The sequence below is a fragment of the Rhinoderma darwinii genome, chromosome 6 (genome assembly GCF_050947455.1).
Source record: "Rhinoderma darwinii isolate aRhiDar2 chromosome 6, aRhiDar2.hap1, whole genome shotgun sequence".
NCBI classification, from domain to species: Eukaryota; Metazoa; Chordata; class Amphibia; order Anura; family Rhinodermatidae; genus Rhinoderma; species Rhinoderma darwinii.
The window spans coordinates 82,123,699-82,146,521 of record NC_134692.1 but is presented as its reverse complement, the minus strand read 5'-3'; the positions used below and the strand labels follow the sequence as shown (position 1 = coordinate 82,146,521).

Sequence of the window (22,823 nt, the reverse complement as noted above, 5' to 3'; positions counted from 1 at the left end):
CAGACGTAAAATAAATTCTAACGGCCCTAAACACGAACGCTAAACTAGCCCTAACCCTAAAGTAACGCTAAACTAGCACTAAACCTAAAGTAACGCTAAACTAGCACTAACGCTAATCTAGCACTAACGCTAAACTAGCACTAACGCTAAACTAGCACTAACACTAATCTAGTGCTGACGTTAATCTAGATTTTATATATGATATATATATATATTAGAAAGCGGTGATTTGTTTTTTCACTTTTTTTTTTGACAGCACAGGACGTAGACTGATCTCTCTCTCCTCTCAGAACAACTACAATGGGAGGAGAGAAAAACACAGCCCATGTCCTGGCTGTGTTATGAAAATAACTGTCAGTGATCTCTGTGATAGGTTTTATCAGAGATCACCTGATCAGGGACCAGTCACAACGGTCCCTGACTGTTGCTGTGCCAGCTACCAACATAGGTAAGCTTTGCACTGCGCATGCGGGCGCCATTTTGGGGGGGGCGGTCGGACGAGGGGGGGGTCAGACCAGGAGGGGTCCTAGGACATGAAGGGGAATCGGACGGGGGGGGGGGGCAAAATCGGACGTGGGAGGGGGGGACACACACTAATTACCCGTTCTCTCTCCTCTCTAAGGAGTTATTCCATGAGAGGAGAGAGAAATGGCAACGATCTGCTGCTTTACTGTGAACGCCGTGAATCGTTATAACGATTCACGGCGATCACATGACCAGAGACCACTCGTGATGGTCTCTGATCGTTGCTCCGAACACTCAGCTAACTCCGGTAGCTGAGACAACGGAGCTATGCACTGCGCATGCGTGCGCCATTTTGGGGGGGGGGAGGGTCGGACGTGGGAGGATCGGACGTGGGAGGGGTGGGGGAACACTAATTACCCGTTGTCTCTCCTCTCTAAGGAGAACGGAGCTCTGATCTTCCGTTTCGGCACTACTTTAGGCTAAAGCGATCACGTGAAAAGGCGTCGCCTTAGCCTAAAGCCCATTAGTGAGGAACGTAAAAAGGCGTACTGTTGGTCACTAAGGGGTTAAGAAGATATTTTTAAAAGTGTATGTGCTGTAGAATTATTTGACTACCTATCTGCTGGCAGCATTTATTTGCATTTTTGTTGCAGCTCCATACAAATCTACGGGAGATACAGTAACATAACAGCCAAGTCAACATATGTGCCAATAGTAAAGCTACTTCAGTTGTATTTAAAGGTTGTCTGTTACGGATGATATCCTTAAATCGTTTACACAAATGCAGACTGATTTTGCCTAGGACTGCTTTTTACAGATACCTACAACTGCGCCATGCTCTCAGGGCCCAATTCCCCTCCACTGACACGGCATTCACACAGTTTCCACTGATGGGATCAAAAAACTCCTAAGGCCCCAGAGGTTTGATATCTGCCATATACACATCTCTCATTAGCCAGTACACCCCTGCAGATTAAAGACAAATGGACTACAAAGATACCTGACCTCACGGACGGGGACTGGGATGAGATCCTATCCTCTCCGCTATATGTGTCGCCAGCCGCTAACAATAGGATGATACAATTATCCATAGTTCATCAAAGCTACCTTACTCCTGTTAGATTGCATATAATGGGTAGATACACGAGCACGGAATGTCACAGGTGCCGGCACCCTAGGTCAGACTTTTGGCACATGATTTAGGCATGTCCGGTTATCTCTTCTCTCTGGGAAAAGGTGGTCGAGGTAGCTGCTGGAATCCTGCATATCCCAGTCCCAGTTAGTCCACAAGTCTGTTTGTTTGGTCTTCTCCAGGATGAACAGTGGCCCCATTATTTGAAAATATTCCTTCGGGAAATATGGTTTATGGCACGGAAAACTATTGCTTTAAGGTGGATGGACCCACGTCCTCCCACTGAGGCTAAATGGAAAGCACTTGTGAACTCTATCATTCCGTATGAGAGGATAATGTATAGACAGAGAGGATGCATTGATAAATTCTATAGGATATGGGAAGCATGGTGTGACTCTGCGGTGACTCAGTACACCCCGCACAGTTATAGTGACCTCCGTAGGGCATTGACACACATTTGAACATCCTGAGTTGTGGATCTATACAACTTATAAAATAATGTATTGACTTGTCTTTGCTCTTTTTTTCCTTTTTTTTTTCTGTTGGTCTCTGGACTCCTGTTAAATGTCTGAATACACGAATGCACTTATCTTTATTTGAAATGATGGTGTGTTAAGTCTCTTACTCATCTCTGCAGTGTATACTGTATTATGTCTATGGTATGATTGCATTTGTACTACGATTCTTCAATAAAACGAGTTTAAAAACAAAAAAGGTTGTCTGTTACTTGATAAGCTCTTTAATATTTGAGCATGGGGAGTAACAGATGTTAGTTGGCAAATCCGCACAAACTAAACACCTCTTTGATCAGCTAATCGGAGAGCTGAATGTTTCCACATGCAACATGCTAATGAAGGTGCCAGTGCCCTCTTACCAATCGGAAGCCCAGGGCACTCACATATTTGCTTCTTCCCGCTGCACCGACAGATGATCCGACTAATGTCCTCCTGTTACAGTATTTTATAGCTGCCCTAATATTCTAGTGATAAATACCCTCAAGTCGGGGGGCGTGGCTAACTCCCGCCGCGAGCAGTCGCATGCTGTAAGAGCTCCGTCCCAGCTTCAGCGTTTCTGCACTAATCCTGCCGTAAAACTTCCCGCAAATACTCCTTGAACTTGGGGCAATCGCAGGCATAGCAGAGGAGAACTCAAAATGAGCAAGACACGCCATTCGGCGGCCGCTGACCGCCTCAAAGAGTTTGCCAGATTAAGTAGCCATCATGGCGCCGTTACTCCTGGACAGCAGCATGAGGAGGCGGACCCTCAGGGAGATGAGGATCCGGAACCATCACTAAAGCAAGTTACAGCACAGCTCCTGACTGCTATACGTGAGTCTACTACTTCTCTCACTGGGAAAATAGATGAGGTTAAGGTGGACCTTGGATTGATGCGTCAGGATCTCCAGAAGCTAAGAGATCGGGTTCGTGATACCGAAAATCGGATCTTGCAAATAGAGGATGATTCTGCCCCTGTGGCGCGGCAAATTGGAGCCCTGGAAAGGGCGGCAGATGCATGGGCTCAAAGATCGGACGATCTCGAGAATAGGATGCGCAGGAATAATGTTCGTATCCTGGGCCTGCCAGAACGTGCTGAAGGCAAGGACCCGGGGACATTTATGGAGCAATGGCTCAAAGATAAGCTGCCTGATGCTACATTATCTGCGGCTTATGCGGTTGAACGGGCACATCGTGTTCCTGCCAGACCACCCCCGCCAGGGGCCATGCCTAGGCCTATGTTGGTTCGATTACTCAGCAGTAAGGATAGAGACGCCATTTTGAGAGCTGCGCGCCAAAAGGGCCAGATCACTCACAACACCGCTACGGTCACGATTTTTCCAGATTTCTCTGCAGCACTTCAGAAAGCTCGAGCTACTTTTGTTGGCGTTAAACGACGGTTGAGAGATCTTCAGATTCAATACTCCATGGTCTTCCCAGCACGGCTCCGAGTTGTTCATCATGACAAATCTATCTTTTTCAACACTCCGGGAGAGGCTGACGAATGGCTGAATAGCCGAAATAATCCGGACCCCAGTCCGTGATCGCTGTTTTGTTACCCGACATCTAGAACCGTGGACACGGAGACTCGGTGACTTTCGTGGAGCTGCGGTTTGCTTTTGGAACTTCTTTCTTTTTGACGTCGATCCAGTTTGCTGCTCTGTGGTATAATATATGCATATCTGATATGACTTCACTGAATGTACACTCTCTCTAACCACTGTATTCTTTTACTTTTGATTGTATTGTTGTTGCTGGGTTGGGGTTCTGAGTTGTCCCTGGACGGGCTGTTAGCCCGTCCTGGGACGACTTGCTGCCCCATATCTGATGTGAAAGGTCACTAGGTATTGAATGTTACATGGCTGGGAGGTCCCAGTTTTATTATTGCGGGCTCTTATATGACGGGCTATATACCTGTCTTGTGTGAGTCGGAGACGTTGGAGGGGGGAGGATGGAGCAATAGTCTGTGTAGAGTTTCCAGTTTCACACAGACTACCCCCGTGCTTCAGAGGGGATATATTCCCCTAGTTCGGAAGATCTCCTTGACAGGGAGACGGAGTTCCCCCTCCTCTTATTGTTGGTTTTGTTAAATCTTTTATTTTTATTTAAGGATCATTCATTTAGCGGTGCATAATGTCTTTAAGTGTTATGTCTTGGAATGTGCGGGGATTGGGAGAGCCACGTAAACGCAATCAAGTTTTCTCTCAGATCAGAGCAAGAGGCCCACAAGTAATATGTTTGCAAGAAACGCATTTAATGTAAGACACCATTAAATTTATGAGGAAACCATGGATACAATGGTCAGCACATTCCACGCACTCCTCATATTCCAGGGGGGTTTCCTTACTTGTTCACAAGTCCCTGAGATGGGAGCCGGGAATTATGAAGAAGGACCCAGATGGGAGATATATTTTTGTACATGCCTGGATAGAGAGCCATCCTTTTGTCATCCTGGGCATTTATATTCCCCCGACACAGACCCTAGCGGTCCTATATGAGGCAGCCAATTTTGCATCAGCGTATCCCCAAGCTACGGTCCTCTGCATGGGAGATTATAATACTGTAGCAAACTCTACATTGGACAGATTTCGTCCGGGTGTGAGGACGGATCCTCCCTTGTGTATCTAAGCCCCTTCCTTTATTGTCATTCCTGGAAGAGGTGGGATGGCATGATCTTTGGAGGTATATGTGGCCAGATGTTCTAGAATATACCTGTTATACCCCGGGGAGAAATGCACTGTCCCGGATTGACTACATCTGCCGTAATGTGCGTGCGTGTTCGGTGCTCTCATCTGCAGAACATTTACCCTGGGTGTTTTCTGATCACTCCCCTATAATGGTAAGATTGATTACGTCCCAGAGTAGGAGCCACATATGTAGGAAAATACACCCATTTTGGTTAACTCAATTTACCCAGCAGGATCGCATTCCTGATCAAATTCACATTTACACACAGGGTAACGTTGATGGCACGAACCACTTAGCTTATTGGGATGCATTGAAAGCCTATCTGAGAGGCTGTCTTCAGTCCTCCATTTCTTATATAAAAAAGGAATCGGTTAAAAGGGAACAGGAACTAGCCAGCTCCTGCAAAGTACTGGAAGCCACTTATGTATCAGACCCATCGGAAAACAATAGGGTCAGCTGGCTACGGGCGGGTAGACAATATTTGTTGTATCTGACTGAAAAAAGCAAGCGTAAAATGTTCTTTGCAAATCAGAAATACTTTGAACAGGGAAACCAATCCAGCAGCCTGTTAGCACATCTCATCCACCAGAATGCTTCCTCCCCAGCCATTTTGAAAATTAGAAGCCATACTGGTGTTATTCTCACTGCTACGTCAGATATACTTTCTGCATTTTCTGATTTCTACAAAGACTTATATGTCTCTAGAATTACGAAGACTGCAGAAGAGTTACGGGTATATTGTGAATCTATCACTTGCCCCTCTATAACTAATGAAGAGAGTCTCCTACTTGATGGCATGATCACGATAGAAGAGCTGACTGAGGCAGTGACGGATATGTCTAAGGGGAAAGCCTCGGGGCCTGATGGCATACCTTTGGAGGTTTATTTGAGATACCAAGAGCAGTTACTCCCAGAACTCCTTCATACCTACCATAAATCTTTGTTAGCGGGGTCCCTTCCCGACTCATTTTATGAGGCCACAGTAGTTGTGATACTTAAACCGGATAAGGATCCCTTGGATTGTTCTTCCTATAGGCCCATAGCATTACTTAACATGGATTATAAAATTTTAACCAAGGTGTTGGCAAATAGACTTAATGGTATTATGCCCTCTATCATCCACTGTGACCAGGCTGGGTTTATACAGGGGAGAAGTACATCGGACAACCTACGCAGAGTCCAAATAGTCTCTCAGATTGCATCGCGACAGGGTGTGGACTGGGCCTTGGCATCTTTGGATGCAGCTAAGGCCTTTGACTCTATTGAGTGGCCATATTTACTCTATATTCTGCGTGGGTTTGGATTTGGTCCTGTGTTTTGTCAGTGGGTCTCCTTATTGTATTTACAACCCAGAGCGGCTGTGTTTCTAAACGGACAGCTCTCTCCATACTTTAATTTGGCTCGAGGTACCAGACAGGGGTGTCCGCTTTCACCTTTATTATTTGCAATTGCTGTAGAACCCTTAGCTATTCTACTTAGATCTGATGTGGTTTACCAGGGCATACCCCTAAGCTCTGCGGAACACCGAGTGGCATTATATGCTGACGACCTGTTGCTATTCATGTCATATCCTGATGAGTCCTTAGATGCAGCAATGACCATAAATTGATATGTTTGGAGACTTCTCTGGATTGTCTATTAATTGGGGCAAGTCGTGTCTGATGTACTTTTCCCCGCGCAGAAACGCTATGGAGGGTTCATCAGTGGGTAGCTTGAGGGTGGTTTCTAGTTTTAAATATTTGGGAATTCAAATGTTGCTCTCCTAATTCCGATGTTTCGAGATAAGTTTAAGATTTGGTCGGGGCTACCTCGATCCATAGCAGGACGTATTAACCTTATCAAGATGGTGGTTCAGCCTAAATGTCTTTATATTCTGCAGCACATTTTTGTATATATTCCAAGGTCATTCTTCCAAGAAATGGAATCGCAACTAATTACATTCATATGGGGATCTTCTAGATCTAAGTTACAGCTGGCAAAATTGCAACGACCCAGAGATTTAGGGGGAATGGCCCTCTCTGACTTATATCTATACTATCTGGCGGGCCAGCTCAAATATATGGCCGCCTGGGTGTCACCTGACGTACCAGAGGGATTGGAACTATGTCTGGCAAACTATTTGGATCTTCCTAAACTTTGGCCTGTATTAGAACCTTCACTTCCCCTTAGTAGGAGATCTTTACCGATACATAAGGTTGCTCGTAATGTCTGGTTGGCAGCACTTAAGATCTCATGGGAGGACCAAATAATAGCGGAAACACCCCTATGGCAGAATGCTGCACTAGATCAGTTAACTTTCTCACAGGATGCTACATTTTGGTCGACACTGGGGGTGAATACTGTGGGGGATCTATTTGTGAACAATGTGATGCTGTCCTTTACTCAAGTTGAGGAGAATTATCAGGCTCCGAGACGAGCCTTCTATAAATATCTGCAATTGCGCCATTCAATGTTGACCCAGTATAGGGGAAGAGAAATACCTATTTCCACCTATCCCTTGATTGGCGTTATTAGATCGCAAGGTCCCGGAGGGTTAATTTCATCCATCTATTCTTACCTTCTACATGCGAAGGCAAATAAAGCAGCCTTCCCAGCAATGGACAGGTGGCAGACCTTGATCCCATCCCTAGATGAGGACTCCAGATTGGATCTTTTGGAGTCGCATAGATTTGTATCTCCTGCTATTAAGAATAAGCTTATACAGCTCTACATCATACACCAGAGCTATCTTACCCCGGTCCGTCTTTATAAAATGGGTAGACGGCCTAATCCCAGTTGTCACAGGTGTCGCTATGAACCTGCTGATTTTCATCACATGATATGGGAATGCCCTCTACTTCAAGTTTTCTGGACCGAAGTTACTGACCTGTTATCCCGAGTATTGGAAGTCCCAGTTAGACTGGAGCCAGGGGTTTGCTTATTTGGATTGGCGGAGGATAGGATGTATTCTAATCCTACACGTACGTGCCTTCGGGAGACGTTATTTATGGCTAGGAAGGTTATAGCTATTAGATGGATGAATCCTCGTTCTCCTACTAAATCTATGTGGATAGAACTGATTAACTCTATGATACCCTATGAGCGAATTGTTTACATTAATAGAAGATGCCCTGATAAATTTCAATCGGGTGTGGTATCGGTGGTGTAATTCTGAGTTCACATCCTACTCTAACAATGCCTTATCTATGGCTCTTAGAGCAATCCCAACTTAAAGAGGCTCTGTCACCAGATTTTGCAACCCCTATCTGCTATTGCAGCAGATAGGCGCTGCAATGTAGATTACAGTAACGTTTTTATTTTTAAAAAACTAGCATTTTTGGCCAAGTTATGACCATTTTTGTATTTATGCAAATGAGGCTTGCAAAAGTCCAAGTGGGTGTGTTTAAAAGTAAAAGTCCAAGTGGGCGTGTATTATGTGCGTACATCGGGGCGTTTTTAATACTTTTACTAGCTGGGCGCTCTGAAGAGAAGTAACATCCTCTTCTCTTCAGAACGCCCAGCTTCTGACAGTGCAGATCTGTGACGTCACTCACAGGTCCTGCATCGTGACGGCCACATCGGCACCAGAGGCTACAGTTGATTCTGCAGCAGCATCAGCGTTTGCAGGTAAGTCGATCTTACCTGCAAACGCTGATGCTGCTGCAGAATCAACTGTAGCCTCTGGTGCCGACACGATGCAGGACCTGTGAGTGACGTCACAGATCTGCACTGTCAGAAGCTGGGCGTTCTGAAGAGAAGAGGATGTTACTTCTCTTCAGAGCGCCCAGCTAGTAAAAGTATTAAAAACGCCCCGATGTACGCACATAATACACACCCACTTGTACTTTTGCAAGCCTCATTTGCATAAATACAAAAATGGTCATAACTTGGCCAAAAATGCTCGTTTTTTAAAAATAAAAACGTTACTGTAATCTACATTGCAGCGCCTATCTGCTGCAATAGCAGATAGGGGTTGCAAAATCTGGTGACAGAGCCTCTTTAAGGTGCCTTGCAAAAAAGGCTGTCTTTTTTCTCTTTTTGGGTAATTTATGGTTAAGGATGGTATACGACATCATAGATACCTTATGTCACCCGGACGGGCTTGGGATTTTGCTGGTTCTCTATCTCTTGCATATGGTAATATATTATTGCATCCAAGCAAATATGGAATGTCATGCACTGCAGATGTTTGTGAAATGTTTATATACTATGTTTTAGTTTATTTCCTGTATGAGTTTGAGATTGATTGTAATGCCATGCATTGCTGACGTGATATTGTAACACGCACTTTTGTATTTCTGTCGGGCATGTCCGCTGTGCGGGGGCCCAGAAGTGGCTTTTACCATGGTGTTTATGTACCTCCTTCAATAAAACGAGTTTAAAAAAAAAAAATACCCTCAAGTCAATTACAGACCTATTTACCAATGTCATGACAGATGAAACCTACTTCCCTTGAATAAAGAACAGAAATAAGAAAATGCATTTAAACAGCATCTTTATTAAACACTTACAAAAATGAAACAACGGTTTACAAGACAATAAGAGAAAACATTCCTCATCTTAAAAGAATATATGAAAAGTACACCTGAAATATTAAAGTTTTTAAAAGGTATTTTTTTCATCCAGAGCATCCTCGGCATCCACAGTGTGTGCATTCAATAATGCGTCCCTGCAAAAAAGAAAACAAAATGTTATTCCACAGCTTGGATGTTCACAAACTCATATTATACAGCAGCTGCCTATCTGCCTTTTACAGAACAAAATAATAACTAGGTGCCATTCAGGAGCCTTAACCCCTTAACGACTGCCCACTGTCTTTTAACTAATAGCTCCTGAACTTAGAGGAGCCTGCTGAATACAGCTGGGGTCGGAAATCAATCGGACCCCAACTGTTTAACTCTTTGATCGCCCGCGACATGATCAAACACCGGGGAATCCCTCTGCAGTCAGCCCTGGGGACCTACAAAGGACCCCAGGGCTGTCTGTTCAGTAAGCCTGCTTTTCGGGCACACTATGTGTTGCCCTAACAGCAGCCTGTGTCATAGTGACACAGTATAATGTATTAGCATACAGGAGTATGCTAATACATTACAACATTAATGGGGTTAAAAAATAAATAAATAAAGTCCAAAAAAATCATTATTTTGCATAAAATTTTTTTTATTGCCCCTATACTAAATACAAAAAGCCTACACATATTCGGTATCTAAACGACCGTAATAACCTGAAGAATTAATCTGACAGGTTATTTAGCGTGAAACGTGAACGGGATAAAAAAAAACAAGAAAAACTTATATTCACTTATATTATTAAGAATAGAAAAAAATTATCTCCAGACTATGAAAAAAAATAATAACATTTCTCCCACATAAAACAAGGCCTCATACGGCCACGTCAATGACAAAATAAAGTTATGGCTGCTGAAATGCAGAAAGGTAAAAACTGAAAAATGTAGCTGGTCATTAAAGGACGGGTGTCGCGAAAAAATATTTTTTTTATGTAATATTGCTTTTAGTATGTTATTAAAATACATTTTATTTATTTGGGTGTTTGTGTTTTACTTTTTTCTTTCTTTTACTTCTCTATGGGGGCTGCCATTTTGTTTTTCATCTCTGTATGTGTCGATTAACGACACATACTGAGATGGAATATGGCAGCTACAGTGCATAGGAGTCAATGAACGGGAGCCGTTCCATTGACTCTGCTCTCTGTCTCTGTACTGCGCAGACGCAGGTCAGAGTCACACATTAGATCAGCTGTTTGCAGGGAGACAGCAGGCGCCATACTGAAGACCAGCTGCACTGCAGGTAAGATGTGTGTCTCTGTCTGTCCCACTCTCTATCTCACAGACCCCCTCTCTCGTGACCCCCGACGGCCCCCCCCTGCCTGACGCCCCCCCCCCTACAGGACCCCCCTGTATGAAGGACACATGATGCAACTGTACAGGGAAAGCCCTGAACGGTAAATCTCTATAGTTGTGCTGAGACTGTTTGGGGATGTGACTAATGAACCTCTCAGTCTCAGCACAACTAGAGAGATTTACCGTTCAGGGGTCTGGGAAAGCTGGGTGACCACCATTACCCCTCCTACTGGAGTGTGAGAGGTTCATTAGTCACATCCCCAAACACACTCCAGTAGGAGGGGTAATGGTGGTCACCCAGCTTTCCCAGACCCCTGAACGATAAATCTCTCTTGTTGTGCTGAGACTGAGAGGTTCATTAGTCACATCCCCAAACAGTCTCAGCACAACTAGAGAGATTTATCGTTCAGGGGTCTGGGAAAGCTGGGTGACCACCATTACCCCTCCTACTGGAGTGTGAGAGGTTCATTAGTCACATCCCCAAACACTCCAGTAGGAGTAATGGTGGTCACCCAGCTTTCCCAGAAGCAGATATAACCAGGAAAGGGTTGGATGGACGGGCTGAGGGTGCACAGGGTTTTTGGTGATCCCCCTCTGTCATGTGATCGGTCCTAGGTTACCGGTTCATCAGACGGGGTTCATGTGACTATAAATCTGTCCATAACAAGAGACAGTGCACTCAGGACAAGCCCTGCCCTCATGCCGTATTTGTGTGGTTCTGTCTGCAGTGATGGCGGTGGGTGGCTCTGACACCCGCCTCCCTCGTCGGGTCATCTCAGGACAGAAGGAGTGTCCGGATTGGAGACACAGCGCCGCACCTGTCCTCAGGTTATGTCTGGTATTGCAGTTCACCTCCATTGAAGTGAATAGGACAGCGCTGTAATACCACACACGACCTGAGGACAGGTGCGGCGCCATATTTTCCTGGACGACCCCTTGAAGACTTTTCCTGTGTGTGTGGCAGAGCGGAGTGTGCACAGGCGCCGCTGATACTTCATAGCCGCTTATCAGCTGTTTTGAAGAATCAGCGGCGAGCACCCCCCCCCCACACAAATCCCCCCAAACACGCAAAATCAAGTTTAAGCAAGCGTTTTTTAAATGCGTTTTTTTTGCACGTAAAATGTGCAAAAAAAAAAAAACTTAGCAAATACACGGCGTGTGAATCGGTCAACTGAAAAGTCATTCACTTCACTTTCATCATTCTAAGGGCTCATTTACACGAGCGTGTTATATGTCCGTGCGACGCACGTGATTTTCAAGCACGTCGCAGGGACCTATATTAGTCTATGGGGCCGTGCAGACAGTCCGTGTTTTTTGCGCATCGTGAGTCCGCAGCGTAAAAGTCACGACATGTCCGTTCTTTGAGCGTTTTTCGCGCATCACGCACCCATTGAAGTCAATGGGTGCGTGAAAACCACGCATGTCGCAATGGCAACAGCGGTGAAAAGGATGAATGAAAACAGAAAAGCACCACGTGTGACTTTGTCATGACTTTTACGCCGCGGACTCACGATGCATGAAAATCACGCACCTGTCTGCACTGCCCCATAGACTAATATAGGTCTGTGCAACGCGCGTTGTACGGACGTATATCCCGTTCGTTTGAATAAGCCCTAAGGGTAAGGCCACACACAATGTTTACAGCTGAAAAATTGGAAGCAGAACGCCTACAAGCATCTGCCCATTGGTTTCAATGGGAAATACGGCGTTCTGTTCCGACAGGGCGTTTTTTACGTGCTTGTTTTCCAAAACCGGCACGTAAAAAGACGCCCCACCAAAGTGAAGTGCGCATCACTTCTTGGGACGTTTTTGGAGCCGATTTTTATTGACTTTATAGAAAAACAGCTCCAAAAACGGCCGTTAAAAAGCGCGAGTTTGATTAAAAAATGGCTGAAAATCATGAGCCGTTTTCCCTTTGTTTAGTAAGCGTGTGAACATACCCTTAGCCTTTTGGTGTGTCCTATGACACACCCAAAATGGCTGCCGGACACTGCTTAGCAATTTGAAGACACCTTTTCCTGGCTTGTGGGAGGGGGGGTGAGATTCCCTCCCACATTTACAGAAGCTGTGAGTCAGGTTGCTTTGCCTTATTCACCTTGCTGTAATTCTGGGAAGTGCTCCCCCCTGGTGGCCAACATAGGAAAACATGTCAAATTATTATTTGATTTTTAATACTTTCCACCATATGGAAGAAAAAAAAAAAATACAGCAAAAAAATTTAAAAAATATAATAGAAATAAGTAACGACACTTAAAAAAAAGTTTAATTCGCGACACATTCCCTTTAAAGCCTTTTCAAGCCCGGTCATTAAGGGGTTAAAGAGGATGTGTCATCAGTTTATAACTGCCCCATCTTCTACCTAATCAAATAGGCGCTTTAATGTAAATAAGTAATGTGTTTTTTTTGTTTGTTTTTTTTTTAACGTATATTTTTGACAAAGTTATGAGCATTTTAAGTGTTATGCAAATTTGTTCTTAATGCCCAACTGGGCGTGTTTTTACTCTTGACCAAGTGGGCGTAGTAAAGAGAAGTGTATGACGCTGACCAATCAGCGTCATACGCTTCTCTTCATTGACGTCTAGCTTAATCCACAGATCACGCTGTGCTGTGAGTACAGCTGAACATGGATGAAGAGAAGTGTATGGCGCTGATTGGTCAGCGTCATACACTTCTCTTTACTACACCCACTTGGTCAAGAGTAAAAACACGCCCACTTGGGCATTAAGAACAAATTTGCATAACACTTAAAATGCTCATAACTTATCTACATTAAAGCGCCTATTCGATTAGGTAGAAGATGGGGCAGTTATAAACTGGTGACAGAGCCTCTTTAATCTGAGGAGCATAGATCATGCCACAGTAAACTTTTATTACCTTGCTCAAACCTCCAAAAACAATCCTGGTTTTAATCTCAAGTCAATGGCGGCCTGTTTCACACCATTTCAGCCAATGATTGGCATTGCGAATAGTGATCTTGTGTGCTGAGCTCTTACTTCTAGATGCTTCCACGTCACAATAATAGCACTTATAGTTGACCGGGGCAGATTAGGCAGATCAGAAATTTTACAAACGGACTTGTGGCAAAGTCGCAATCCTATGCTCGTGCCACGTTTGTGTCACGGAGTTCTTTAGTCATACTACTACTACCACCAATGTTTGCCTACGTAGATTGCATGGCTGTGTGCTTGGTTTTATGCGCCTGTTTGCAATAAGTGTGGCTGAATACCTGAACTCAATTAAGAGGTGTGCCCATAATTTGTCATATACTGTACGTGTATGGCCTATCCTCTATAAAAACATTACAATATTTTTTCTTCTGTACCTGTCCTTTTGCAATGACAGTGCACCATCTAGCTACTTCTTTGTGTAACATGGGCAGGTCTATCTGAGAAGATCTACTAGAGCTATTGTGTCTATGACAACAAACCCTATGGTCCCCGATAGAGGGGGTTATTATTGGCTGGGGAGAAGTAGGCATCAGAACATAAAGAAGGGAGCATTTAATAAGAAAATGCACAGCCGGTAGCGGATTATCACTAAAGTGAAGATAGTAATTTTGCTTTAGAGCAGTTGTCTAAGGTTAGAAAAATGTCTGCTTATTTTTTTTTAAAAAGGCACGACTTAGGTCCACGCATTGTGTTTGATATTGCAGTTCAGCTATATTCAAGTGAATGTGACAATCCAAGAGCGGCGATGTTTCTGGAAAAAAATAAATAAATACAACGTTCTTTCTAACCTCAACAGATCTACCAAAAGCGGATTATACAAAGGCCCTGATATCGATACATTTGTTATAGAAGAAATCTTACCACTTCAAGTTTGCCCTTGGGGACACGACAAATACAATTAGTTCCAAAGTTTGTGTCCCTGGTCTGTATACAACGCAAGCAGCACAGGTTCTCATAACCTTGTTTCTTCCATTTTGCAATAAGGTTCTTGTCAGCATACCCTTCTTTGATGCAAAAGTCATATAGTTCTACAAAAAATACAGAAAACAATCATTCCGTTTAGCACAATTCAACCCTTTCACTGCCAGAGGTTGCAGGACAATTTTCACACTTTAGACAAACACAAATGAAACCTGAATTAGATCACAACCCCATGCTCATATATTTACTGAAAGTAGACACAACACATTAGGAAAATGCCAAATACCACTTTATACTCATATGTGCCTGCATGGAATTTTGCATCAAAGCATAACATTTTGAGAAATAAAAAAAAGCATACAAATTCATGTTTATGGCGAAAAGTCTGACCCAAGAAGAGCCCTAAATACACAACACCTAAAAATATGTGCATAAACATGCCACTTAAAAACCCTTATCTACATGCATATATCTGCACAAAATCACCACAGCTGGAGACACCAAAAAATGCCATGATCCAGATGCCAGTAAACATTTTAGTCAAGGAGTGGACACATGGACTGATTTGGTGAAACTGGTCAACTTCTCACATCTTTAGTTTAAAAAATAAAAAATAAGAAGGGAAGAAGAAGAATAGACCCTTATATATTGGCATGATAACAAAGAAAAGTTCATACATGGCCCCTGGGGTCTCTGGAAGGATTACCGACACTCTGGCTGGGGAAGCTGCTCCTAGAGGTGGCTCCTGACCAGAAGGGAAATCCCCGGCCAGAGCGTCGGCAACGCTCTGGCTGAGGATTCCACTCCTAGGGGGAGCCCCAATGGAGCCATCTACAGGGAGGGGGCGCGCGTGGCGCCGTCTAAAAAGGGGCTGCCCTATCTTGACATTCTTGTGTCTGCCTAACGATGCCAACTGAGACACCAGACTGCACATTTAGCAACATTTAAACTGGATTGGTAAAATAAGCACGTGGAGTAAAGCGGGGTAAATTTAAACCTAGCGGTATTATTGTAATGTAGTATTGTTATAGTAATATATTATTATAGTAACGTAGTATTGTTATAGTAGCGTAGTATTATTATACTATTGTTAAAGTCATTTAGTATTATTATAGTAATGTAGTATTATAGTAACGTAGTATGGTTATAGTAACGTAGTATTATAGTAATGTAATGTAGTATTATAGTAACGTAGTATTGTTATAGTAATGTAGTATTATTATAGTAATGTAGTATTATAGTAACGTAGTATTGTTATAGTAATGTAGTATTATAGTAACGTAGTATTGTTATAGTAACGTAGTATTATAGTATTGTTATAGTAATGTAGTATTATAGTAACGTAGTATTGTTATAGTAATGTAGTATTATAGTAACGTAGTATTGTTATAGTAACGTAGTATTATAGTATTGTTATAGTAATGTAGTATTATAGTAACGTAGTATTGTTATAGTAATGTAGTATTATAGTAACGTAGTATTGTTATAGTAACGTAGTATTATAGTAATGTAGTATTATAGTAACGTAGTATTGTTATAGTAATGTAGTATTATAGTAACGTAGTATTATAGTATTGTTATAGTAATGTAGTATTATAGTAACGTAGTATTGTTATAGTAATGTAGTATTATAGTAACGTAGTATTGTTATAGTAACGTAGTATTATAGTATTGTTATAGTAATGTAGTATTATAGTAACGTAGTATTGTTATAGTAATGTAGTATTATAGTAACGTAGTATTATAGTATTGTTATAGTAATGTAGTATTATAGTAACGTAGTATTGTTATAGTAATGTAGTATTATAGTAACGTAGTATTGTTATAGTAACGTAGTATTGTTATAGTAATGTAGTAATGTAGTATTATAGTAACCTAGTATTGTTATAGTAATGTAGTATTATAGTAACGTAGTATTGTTATAGTAACGTAGTATTATAGTAATGTAGTATTATAGTAACGTAGTATTGTTATAGTAATGTAGTATTATAGTATTGTTATAGTAACATAGTATTATAGTAATGTAGTATTATAGTAACGTAGTATTATAGTAACGTAGTATTGTTATAGTAATGTAGTATTATAGTAACATAGTATTGTTATAGTATTATAGTAATGTAGTATTGTTTAGTAATGTAGTATTATAGTAATGTAGTATTGTTTAGTAATGTAGTATTATTATAGTAATGTAGTATTGTTATAGTAATGTAGTATTGTTATAGTAATGTAGTAGTGTTATAGTAACGTAGTATTTTTATTTATAATGTAGTAGTGTTATAGTAACGTAGTATTGTTATAGTAATGTAGTATTATTATAGTATTGTTATAGTAACGTAGTATTTTTATAGTATTATAGTAATGTAGTATTGTTTAGTAATGTAGTATTATAGTAATGTAGTATTATTATAGTAATGTAGTATTATAGTAATGTAGTATTGTTATAGTAATGTAGTATTGTTATAGTAATGTAGTAGTGTTATAGTAACGTAGTATTGTTATAGTATTGTTATAGTAACGTAGTATTATTATAGTATTGTTATAGTAACGTAGTATTTTTATAGTATTATAGTAATGTAGTATTGTTATAGTATTATAGTAATGTAGTATTGTTTAGTAATGTAGTATTATAGTAATGTAGTATTGTTTAGTAATGTAGTATTATTATAGTAATGTAGTATTGTTATAGTAATGTAGTAGTGTTATAGTAACGTAGTATTTTTATTTATAATGTAGTAGTGTTATAGTAATGTAGTATTGTTATAGTAATGTAGTATTATTATAGTATTGTTATAGTAACGTAGTATTTTTATAGTTTTATAGTAATGTAGTATTGTTTAGTAATGTAGTATTATAGTAATGTAGTATTATTATAGTAATGTAGTATTATAGTAATGTAGTAGTGTTATAGTAACGTAGTATTGTTATAGTAATGTAGTAGTATTATAGTATTGTTATAGTAACGTAGTACTGTTATAGTAACGTAGTATTGTTATAGTAATGTAGTATTGTTATAGTATTGTTATAGTAACGTAGTATTGTTATAGTAGCGCAAATAACGAATCGAATAACAGTAATTTTGTATCGTATCAGCTTTGAAAGTAACGCGGCCCGGTAACTTCAAACATTTTCTATGTGCGGCCCATTTACCCGGCCGAGTTTGAGACCCCTGCTCTAATCCTTATATCCTAGTTGTAGGAATCTTTTAGTCATGACGCATTGAATATGGCAGTGAAAGAATTAAAGAGCATACGTGTGGTCTCATTAAAACCATTTTTAATGATATCAGCATTTTAGGTACCATTATTTGGAAGGCACCAACCCTGGGCAGACAAAATATATAGAAAATGTATATAAATTTACAATAGTCGTCAGCATTCACATTCCAATATTTCCAGGTTTATAATCGCAGTCTGTAAATTGTCCAGATGGGTTCCCTCCGCTAATCTACTGCTCAAATGAAAACATTACTCTTTTTGTGCAATGACAGATGGGAGGTTTGGTGGGCCAATGGTGAAGGCAATCGCAGCATCCATAAGCACAATGATCACAGATTATCCGCGCCTCTAAAGAAGGCAAGCAGGTATCCTCTGGGAATGCTTAGGCTGCTGGCCACAGTGACTAAATCGCTCCACATCTCACTATTCATTTTGCCTGCCATTGGGTGGATCTATTTCACACGTTTGAAGTTTGTTTTCGGAAAATTTATTTGGATAAGAAGCATCTCATTTTAGTAAAGGTAGGGCCACATGTAGCGGGCACACTTCGGGCAAAAACTGCATAGCCACGTGCTTTTACTGTGGATCAGTGCAGACTTTTATTGATTCTTGAAGACTGCGTGTCTTTTGTAGTTAAAACAGGATAGATAAAAATGAGCATTGCAAAACCTGCATGGACTATTAGCTGGTGCAATTTGGCCACAGCCGCTATGTGTGACCTTAGCGTAACTGTATTCCATTGGCTTTAGTCAGAGACGCTCTGAGATATCTAGTTCTTTTTCCATGTAAACCAGTATGTATTGAAATGCCAATGTAGAATGGGGAGGGAAAAAGAAAAACGTAAAAGGTGCATAGCAACATTCTTAAGTGTCATAAGATGTAGAATGTTACATGCGTGGCACAGGCACCACTCACTAGGCATGTTTCCAAATTTTCCATATGCCACCTCATGGCTGGCGTATATTTACACCACAAAAACTGTAGCAAATGTGTAAGAAATGTCAGGTTCTCCACATTTTGTCAAATTTGTGATAGAATTCTGGTGCATTTTGCTTAGTTAATCTCCCCAAATGTCTGTCACAGAACAGCAGGATCATATACGAGTCCTGTATTTCCACAATTTACATGATCATTTTAGTCGGTACCCAGTGAAAAGATGCGTTATATGATATTACAAAGAGGAATATAGGTTACCTCTGCTTATAGCTTTCCTCTTATAGAACAGGTCAAATATATAGCGAGTTTTCTGATGATGAATACGAAAAATTGGCCACAGAGATTCCACCTTCCTCTTTCCCTCGTGTGGGTCAGTTTCAGCTGGTAAAAAAAAACAAAAAAACAGGACAAGAAGATGATACACAATTCTTTTAAACATTAGTCTGCAGTGAGGCATAGGGAATAACCAGGACAATACGGACATTTTTTTTTTCTTTTACTTATTTTTTACGAACTAAGTTTATTTTCTCATCTCCTATTCAAATGCTGTGTACGCGTGACCACCTCATAGGGTATGTGCACACACACTAATTACGTCCGTAATTGACGGACGTATTTTGGCCGCAAGTACCGGACCGAACACAGTGCAGGGAGCCGGGCTCCTAGCATCATACTTATGTACGATGCTAGGAGTCCCTGGCTCGCTGCAGGACAACTGTCCCGTACTGTAATCATGTTTTCAGTACGAGACAGTTGTCTTGCAGCGAGGCAGGGACTCCTAGCATCGTACATAACTATGATGCTAGGAGCCCGGCTCCCTGCACTGTGTTCGGTCCGGGACTTGCGGCCGAAATACGTCAGTCAATTACGGACGTAATTAGTGTGTGTGCACATACCCTTAAAGAGGCTCTGTCACCAGATTTTGCAACCCCTATCTGCTATTGCAGCAGATAGGCGCTGCAATCTAGATTACAGTAACGTTTTTATTTTTAAAAAACGAGCATTTTTGGCCAAGTTATGACCATTTTTGTATTTATGCAAATGAGGCTTGCAAAAGTCCAAGTGGGCGTGTTTAAAAGTAAAAGTCCAAGTGGGCGTGTATTATGTGCGTACATCGGGGCGTTTTTAATACTTTTACTAGCTGGGCGTTCTGACGAGAAGTATCATCCACTTCTCTTCAGAACGCCCAGCTTCTGACAGTGCAGATCTGTGACGTCACTCACAGGTCCTGCATCGTGTCGGCCACATCGGCACCAGAGGCTACAGTTGATTCTGCAGCAGCATCAGCGTTTGCAGGTAAGTCGACACGAGTCACAGATCTGCACTGTCAGAAGCTGGGCGTTCTGAAGAGAAGTGGATGATACTTCTCTTCAGAGCGCCCAGCTAGTAAAAGTATTAAAAACGCCCCGATGTACGCACATAATACACGCCCACTTGGACTTTTACTTTTAAACACACCCACTTGGACTTTTGCAAGCCTCATTTGCATAACTACAAAAATGGTCATAACTTGGCCAAAAATGCTCGTTTTTTTAAAATAAAAACGTTACTGTAATCTACATTGCAGCGCCTATCTGCGGCAATAGCAGATAGGGGTTGCAAAATCTGGTGACAGAGCCTCTTTAACTGAAACCAGAGATCGGTGAGTTTATTACAGGTCAAAGAGATCAATCAATGTCATATAAGAGAGATCTTCTTCATGAATTTGATAACTTTACCAAAAGCCCATGCGCTATTACCTTCTCTCATTTTCTGATCCAGTTCATCCAGCGTAGGCTCTATAAGCTCCCAACCATCTGGAGGAGGCTTTCTGCTCCGTTTTACTTTAGGCATTATTTTTTGACAACCTAGATTGAATCAAATGTATATTAAGCTTCTAGACATAGTTCATGTTCTAGATATCTGCACGATGAAAACAAGATGTAACGTATGGGAATAAAACCAAATACATCTCGTAAAGGGTTTTCTGGTTTTATTTGAATACACTTTAACCATTGGATTATAATGAAAAGTTCTGCGGCTTTGTATTTCAAATCCTCACTATTTCCAAGATCTGCTTGCTGTAAGTGAATGGAAAAATACATTGCTTACATTCATGGGCTGAAAACCTGCACGGAACTACAACCACAAGGAAAACGGATGTCCTTGATCCTTAAATCAGACTTTGTAGGACAATGAAGATTTTTACATTGCATTGTGAAGTGGTAAGATTTTCAGTGTTTGAAGGGAAATTTAAAGAGAATTTGCGGAAATTTTCTGCAATTGAAGAAGTTCCATTTATCTGAATGGGGTTGTTTCTTCAACAGCTGCATGGATTTCTTTAGGTTTTATTCTGATAAATAGAATAAAATATGTTTCATGTAACTGCACCATTAACACGCTGAGCCCCCCTCCAGTTACACTGCACAGATCACAGCTAAGGCTCTTGCAGAAGTCCTATTTCCTGTGTGTGTGCAATACTGTATGGCTGGGTTCACACAACCTATTTTCAGGCGTAAACGAGGCATATTATGCCTCGTTTCCCGTCTGAAAATACGGCTCCAATACATCGGCAAACATCTGCCCATTCATGAATGGGTTTGCCGACAGACTGTGCAGACAACCTGTCATTTACGCGTCGTCGTTTGACAGCAGACGCGTAAAAATACAGCCTCGTCAAAAGAAGTGCAGGACACTTCTTTCAGACGTAATTTGAGCCGCTCTTCATTGAAGTCAATGAAGAGCAGCTCAAAATTTACGGCTGTCAGACAAGCCTCGCAAAATGCGAGGAGGAGCATTTACGTCTGAAACGAGGAAGCTGTTTTCTTCTGAAAACAGTCTGTCTTTTCAGACGTAAAAGCCTCTCATCGTGGGCACATACCCTATCAGTGTATGTGTCGTGCAGTGACAATACACAAATGCTACAACAGAAGGTGGCCCCGTTTAAAAAAAATATCAAATACAATTATAATGAAACCACATTTCAAAAAATTATTTTATCAAAACAAATAATAATAATGCACAGCAAAACCATTTCACTCCGAAATAGCAACTGCATGGAGAATCATGGGGATACAGGTCAGACAGCCAGAAATGTGTTCCTGCCTTCTCAATGTCTCTGTACACAGTACTGAGCTCTGTGTATACAGTACAAGACGCCAAGTCCAACTAGATCCAGCACAGCTCTGACCATTACAACCGGCAGGGAAAATATGGAACGTTAAAAACTCTTTCAGGGGCTCCTTATGCGAAAAAAAAAGTTATTTTCAGAAATGAAAAGTCTCATAATTGGAAAGAAAATGGTACATAAAAATAAAGCATTATCAGTCACCAAAAAAAAAAAGGATGATCCATGCACTGAAGAGGTTAATTTCTAGAATCGAAGTTTAATAAAAATAATAGTGATTGTAGCAGGAGTGTGAACGTGTATTAGAGCGATAATTGGGGATCGGGTGTACAAACTGGCAGCCAAGATGCCCTAACACCTCAGGCCTTTCACGTGCCATTAGGACAAGGTGCAGGTAGCGGATAAAAAGGACCCCTCCGTTACCAATGTGAACAAGCCCTAAAGGGGTAATTCAGGAGCAAAGCGCTGGGAGAAGGACTTTACTACCAGAAATCATGTCTGGCCATACAAATGAGATAAACATCAGCAGAACCCGGGGAATCTGCCGATGGTGGTAGCCCAATAGTCCGGTTTTCAACACGCTTGATCCTCTATTGCCCCAGAAGAGAAGGCAGTGCCAGTGTCCGGCCAACAGCTATCCAAGAATATGTAGTTAAATGCATAGCAAACGTAGACACGTCGGGTTTACTATCCCTTTAAAAAGATAAAATCCGGTCTAATGTCAAGCGCACAGAATGATACGACAGTTTGTCAGCGTTGCAGAACACACCACGTTTCCTACCAAAGAGAAGCCAACTTACCTACTACAAACACCTAGACGGATCACTACACCCTATACTCGATTAATCGGTTCCACCGGAAGTTATCTCCCAATTCACTTCCGGGTAAGCGCTTAGTTATAACGTCAGGTTTTTCGGGGGGGCCTTCCAGATCTTCCGGTAATTGCCAGTGAGATCGTTATTAGACGCGGCTTACATTTATCGTCTTATGTTTTATCCTGTTCGGTAAAAAAGTCATTTTCATATACATTCTAGTATGAAAAAAGAACGCGGTCCGCGAGGTACCTAAATGAAGGAGCG

At 41.5% G+C, this 22,823-nt stretch overlaps 1 protein-coding gene across 1 annotated transcript; it reads right to left on the bottom strand.

The window, feature by feature from the left end:
- Positions 1-9,236: 9,236 nt before the first annotated feature.
- On the bottom strand, positions 9,237-22,764 carry BUD31 (BUD31 spliceosome associated protein). The gene is made up of 5 exons (XM_075829982.1): positions 22,545-22,764; positions 20,378-20,485; positions 18,897-19,019; positions 14,428-14,594; positions 9,237-9,427 (listed from the first exon to the last, which is right to left on the bottom strand). Exons 2-5 carry the CDS (start codon positions 20,469-20,471, stop codon positions 9,377-9,379), a joined length of 435 nt encoding a protein of 144 aa, XP_075686097.1. The 5' UTR covers positions 20,472-20,485; positions 22,545-22,764; the 3' UTR covers positions 9,237-9,376.
- Positions 22,765-22,823: the final 59 nt, after the last annotated feature.